At 44.6% G+C, this 6,096-nt stretch overlaps 1 protein-coding gene across 1 annotated transcript; it reads right to left on the bottom strand.

Moving 5' to 3' along the window:
• Positions 1 to 1,232: 1,232 nt before the first annotated feature.
• prdm8 (PR domain containing 8) lies at positions 1,233 to 5,087 on the bottom strand. Its single transcript, XM_036573441.1, is given in 5 exon segments — positions 1,233 to 2,053; positions 2,055 to 3,070; positions 3,904 to 4,135; positions 4,367 to 4,591; positions 5,017 to 5,087. Coding segments are annotated over 4 exon segments (1,512 nt in total). The 5' UTR covers positions 4,583 to 4,591; positions 5,017 to 5,087; the 3' UTR covers positions 1,233 to 2,005.
• Positions 5,088 to 6,096: the final 1,009 nt, after the last annotated feature.

Raw genomic sequence — 6,096 nt, 5'->3', positions numbered from 1 at the left:
AATGTTCATGGTTCTATATAGATCCATTTTCTTTGCTAAAAAACCATTGAAGAAGCATCATTTTTGAATGTGTACAGCAGTGGAGTTCTTTACTGCTGTGGGAAGATTCCCAATAGTTCTATAATGTGTTTGTGCAGTGCATGCAGAACACTGATGGACAAAAAGGATACAAAAACGTGAATTATGACAATTATGCCAGAATCCCCCTTTGAATATTTAAGTGCTAACACTATACAGTGACAATAATAAATGTCAAACACACAGAAATCTCAGAGTGAAAGACTTTTTAATCATACAATGTGCCACAGCAGACACAATGGCTACATATCACTATTAAAAACCCCTTTGCAAATAAATACATGTTCTCTGTCTTTAACACTGTGACGATGAAACGATCACAGGACAAGTCCTAAATATTTTAAAGAAATTTACTTTAGTACTCTCAACGTAGTGAAACAACTAATCTTGTTAGAGACGGACGCTCATTGAGGCAGCAAATGCTGAAGGATTTTTGCCTTTAATAAATGCTATAACTAAATGGTTTTGTCTGGCTGTTAGTGAAGTTAATGAAATGTTTAGGACACAATATCATATGTCTCCCATCTCTAATATTTACATGTACTGTTCCTGAGATTTATAAGGCACGATTTAACTGGACATTGGCTATGGCCACACGGTGGATTCTGGAGATTCCTCTATGGATCGCTGTGGCCATCTTGTGGAGACACTTTGCATTGAGAGGAAGCTCACTGTCGGAGCCAAACTGCAGAAGTCTAGTCTGATGAAGCAATTAGGCTACAACTCTCAGCTCATACGGAACTGTTACATCTGTGAAAACAACACTCCAGCAAATGGTCAAAATAGCCTGCCATGTTCACTAAGCAACAGCCCTATAGTCTTGATTAAAAAAAAAACGCATGAGCATAAAGATGCCTTATTTTTGTCTCATAACATGCCATGTCTATACACCTCCACTTCATTTAATTCATATCTTTATACAGTCATCTTTTCACATCAAGAATGCCAAAGTAGGCTATATGAAGGTTTTATTGTAGGGTACCATGTAGAACAGTGGTGCCCAACCCTCTTCCTGGAGATCTGCTTTCTTGCAGAGTTTGGTTCCAACCTTCATCTAACACCAATGCATCTTATTCAGCCAATCAAGGATACTGAAGAACGTTAACCGAGAAAGTCTGGCAGATTGTGGCTGGAACCAAGCTCTGCAGGAGGGTAGATCTCCAGTGCCAGAGCTGGTGACCTCTGGTCTAGCCCGTTGTGTCCCAACACCAGTCCTGGAGCCTCCCTGCTCTGCACATTTTAGTGTTTTCTCTGCTCCCAACACACCTGATCCACCAAATCAGCTCATTATTAACTCCTGAAGTGGGAGCTGAAGTGGGTTTATTAGAGCAGGAAGAACAGTAAGATGAACAGGACAGGGAGGTCTCAAGGACCATGGTTGGGCAACACTTGTCTAGACCACTCAAGTGGCCTTGCAGGGCCTGGTCATATTCATCAATGACTTGTAAGACTCAAGCAAGTAGTCATGCCTCTGCACTATGCCATCACTGCTCAGAGGACATGAGCTGTAGACTACCTTGCAGTAAAGCCCCCCAGAAAAGTGCTTATTGTTTCTCTATAGGCCTACTTAGCCTTGGTTCTCTAATTAAGTGAGCTAGATCAGCTTCGCCTTGGTTCTCTACTTAGGTGACCTAAGTCAATCACGCATGTCTGCAGTTTTAGCTTCTGCTACTCCCCTATGGCCTACACCAGGAGTGACCAGTCCTACTCCTGAAGATCTACCACCTTGCAGAGTTTAGCTCCACCCCTAATCTAACACACCTGACCCAGGTAATGAAGGTATTCAGGAGCATCCGGACGTTAGAGCCAGGTATGATGCATCTGCACTGTCCAGGGTGGTCGATATGCAGGACCAGGATTGGTGGTGCAATACAACACGCATTAAAGGTAGCAATGCATTCCAATACACGACAGTCCTGTTAGTCCTTCAGTTGTGAGAAGTCATGTGTCGTGAGAGGTGATGGCGCTCGCGGAAAGTACTCGTGGCAGATGGGGCACGTGAGTTTCTCCTCCCTCCTCCTGCGCGCCTGAGACTCGGCAGCGAACTCCTTCTTGTGGTGGCTCCTCATGTGCAGCACCAAGTCGGAGGTCATGCGGAAGGAGAGGTTGCACTTGGCGCACCAGTTCTGCACGGAGACGCCCTGCAGCGAGCCGAAGGTGGCGGGCAGAAGAGTGAGGGAGGAGGCGGCGCGCAGCTGACCGCTCACACCTCCGCTCCACTGCTCCGGCGCGTAGAGGAGCGGAGCGGCGGCCACGGTCTGGACGCCGGCCGGGTCAGCCTGAAACAAGTGAGAGGCCAGAAGGTTTCTGTAGCCCACGGCGCTCTTAGAGCTGAACGATTCTGAGACGTCGTCCAGCAGCTCGTGCGGGCTGCACAGAGGAGGCCCCGGATGCTGCAGGCCTTCAGTAGCGGCGCGCTTATGGGGTTTGCAGAAGGCGCTCTTCTGTTGCGCATGCGCACTGCCGGGCAGTACGAAGGAGAAGGCGCTCGATTCGGACTGAAGGGCCGCGTCTGCCACCACCTCCGCGCGGTAACTCGACACAGACGGGTTTTCCCTCCTTACATCCACACACAGCTCCGCTGCTTTCTTAATCTCCGCGAACGCGCTGTTTTTGCCGCTCTTTAGCTCGGGAGCTGGCTCGCTGAGGCCGGCCAGTTTCTCGCCGGGCTCCGCTGAGCCGTGGCCATGCCTGTGGTCGCTGCTGTGGTCGAGGTTGGTTTTCTCCAATAAAACGGGCTTTCTGCTCCGCGGGCTCGGGGCTTCGTCGTGTTTTCGTTTTCGCGACGTGAGCGCGTCCTCGGCTTTCTTCTGCTCCCCATGCTCCAGATCTCGGGCGATGTTGTGGAAGTCGGTGGTGACCCGGCGCTGTCGCTTCTGCTCCGCGTCCGCGCGCATCACCGCCGGTTTGACTTGAGCACACAGAAAGCGACAGTGAGCGAGGAACGGGTTTTCATTCCTGAAGGCCTGACCACACCTTCCGCACGACAAGCCTGCAGAGAAAGAAGATGTGTCAGTCTGCTGCTGTTATGAATGTCTTACAGAAGAAGTACTTAAGAGTAATTTTAGTGGAATAAATAAAGGTTAGGCTAAAGATAATAATAGACTGAGAATAAATATAAAGACGTGCTAGTGCGTCTTTACGCATGACTGGCCTTCTTACTGAGGCAGTGATTGTCTTTAATAAATGAATGGTTGTTAAATCAATGAAATATTCAGGACACAATATCAAATATCTCTAATATTTGCATTTACTGTTCCTGAGATTGATAAAGAACAATATAACTACACTGATTACAGCCAAATGGGTATGGACATTGGAGAGATAAAACATGCAATAAATAAATAAATAAATAAATAAATAGGTAGGCCTGTTGTGTTTAGACCATTCTATGAGTGACTATGAGTAAGAGTTCTTTGCGTGATGCCACATAGAAGAACCATGTTTGGGTCCTTAAAGAACGTTTCAATGGATGGTTCTTACGAGCACCATTTTTGTAAATGAGATGAGAGTTTAAAGAACATCCACATAGCGTAAACTGATAAAGAAAGTACATAATGTGAACGTTCTTTATACTTTTAAAGGGTTCTGCACTCTCACCATTTCATTTTTAAACATAGTTATTCAGAGCACTAAAACGGTTCTTCTATGGCAGACCTGAAGCTCCAAGCAAAGATGTGGACCGTCTGTGGGTCCCTGAGGACCGGTTTTACATCCTCTGTTCTGAGGTATGACTCAAAGAACCACCTTCTTCTTGAAGCGTTGAATCTAGTAGAAAAGGTTTCAGCTAGCAGTGGACGAATGTAGCGTTGATAAGCTCCTCACCATCAGCTACAGCTCGTGGTTTAATGTCGCTCAGGCCCAGGAGATGAGAGAGCTCCTCATCATACCACACGAACAGCTCCTCTCCTCTCCTCACGGGGCGAGTAGTCCGAAAATACAGCTGTCCTGCCTTCAGAAAAGCCTCGGTGTTCTGCTCGGCCGTGTTCATGGCGGCTTGCACTAGTCTCAGCCAGGGCACCACTAACGGAGAGCTCTTCATAGCCTCAGGATCTACCTGTTGATGAAGGACGTGCCCATCAGATAAATGCATACAGGCCCATTACACACATGAAATAGTGAATTTGCACATACTATACACATTAATGAGTAGAACCACAGTATACTGCAAAATTGACATTATATCTAATGTCCCCGTTTTGGGGCTTATATAAATCTAAATGTTGATATTTGTGATTATTTCCCACGAGTTGAATGCCACTGAATTACACACTTGTGAAAAACTCACCCTAAACACGTAGGATTTCTCTCTCTTGTCAAACGACTTCAGGGCGATGAAAGCTATAGTGTCATAGAATGTATTATGGAGAAGACAAGGTCCGAAAGACGCTCCAGCCGGGATGTCCTGGGTGACTTGGACACTGGTGAACAAATCCGTGGCATGATGATGAAGAAATTTGCTGTCGTTAGTCCACAGCGAGCGCGCCGTAAAGGTGGGCTCCATGGCCAAGTCCTGAAAAGTGAACGTCAGTGATTAAGCTAAATAGTCCAGCACGGTGAAGGTTAATAATAGTAATCACAGGCCTGCACTACAGACAGCATAACACATATGTAGACCTGTCATTGTTGGTCTACATTCGCGTTATTTTACTATACATCCTTCTAATGTGTTATTATAAAGGGATGTATTTAAAACCTTGGAAATAAATAATGCGGTCCATAGGATATGAAATCACAATTAGTATCAAATACGCTCTGATAGCTAGTTCAGTTCTCAAGCTTCTGAAAACGACTGGCTCCCTTAACTGCATCTTAAAGCATAAACACTAACTGGGAAGCTGAACTTCATGTTTCCAATATCTACCAAAGTACATCTACTCAGGTCTACATGCTAAATTGGCATTTACAATGAAGCAAATCATCTAAAGTGCCACTTACAGATAGTCGATGTTCTAAGCAGGCGATGAGTGTGTGAGTGTGTGTGTGATCGCTGGTGTCCAGTCCGTCTCCGCGCGGGGACTGAGCGCAGCCGCGTGTGTGTGCTGTGTGTGTGCGCGCGCGCTCTGTGTGCTGTGTGCTGCTGCTCGCAGCCTCTGCTGCTCTTCTCCCCCTCTGTCTCTCTGCAGCTTTTCAGGCGGGCTAATTAGAAAAGGGGGGCGGTCAGGGCTGACCAGTGAAATCGCAAATAAGCAGCTCCCCCCAAAACAATGTAACGTTTCAGCTCAAAGAAGAACACCAGACTGCTGTTCTCAAATTCTCCTTAATATGACTTCTTACAGAGCAAATCCGACCTGGAGGAAAACCGTAAACAGTCCATTTAAAACTATATTAATATTAGCTTTTAAGTATGTAATAATAATAATAACAATAACAATAATAATAATAATAATAATAACAATAATAATAATAATAATAATAATAATAATAATATTATTATTGTTATTATTATTATTATTGTTGTTATTGTTATTATTATTATTATTATTATTATTGTTATTATAATTATTATTATTATTATACGAACAGTCTAGTCTAGTGCATTAACCTAATGGCAACATTGTCAGATTATAAACCCAATTTTACTCTAAACAAAGAAAAGAAAGCAAAAGTCCTTTGCACTTCCTATACTAAACACTATTTCGGTGAGTTTAATTTCATTAGGCCAAGAAATAGAGACTTAAATTCCTTATTGAGCGGGCGCGCGCGCCTGTTTGTATGTATAGGGGTTGCTCTAAGAGATTGTTATAAGAGTCGAAATCAATACAATGTGTCCTGTTCGTTTAAAATAGGCTTAAAATGATGAAGATATGCGATCAAAACGCGCAGCCCACCGCGGTGTGGTCTGGTATATCGTGATACAGTTCACTTTGATTCACACTTTTTACACTGTTTCATTTTCTTTTTGGTGTTGTTGCTAAAATTGACTCTGTAATAGCTGCCCGTGCGAAATATCTTAGGAATACAGTCAAGTTCTCCCGGAAAAGGGAGGTCTCCACATTATCATGCCTCAGCACCGTC

Source organism: Colossoma macropomum, unplaced genomic scaffold (genome assembly GCF_904425465.1).
Source record: "Colossoma macropomum unplaced genomic scaffold, Colossoma_macropomum, whole genome shotgun sequence".
Lineage (NCBI taxonomy): Eukaryota > Metazoa > Chordata > Actinopteri > Characiformes > Serrasalmidae > Colossoma > Colossoma macropomum.
Note: the sequence above shows the minus strand (reverse complement) of the source record. Positions and strands in the feature narration are given on the sequence as shown.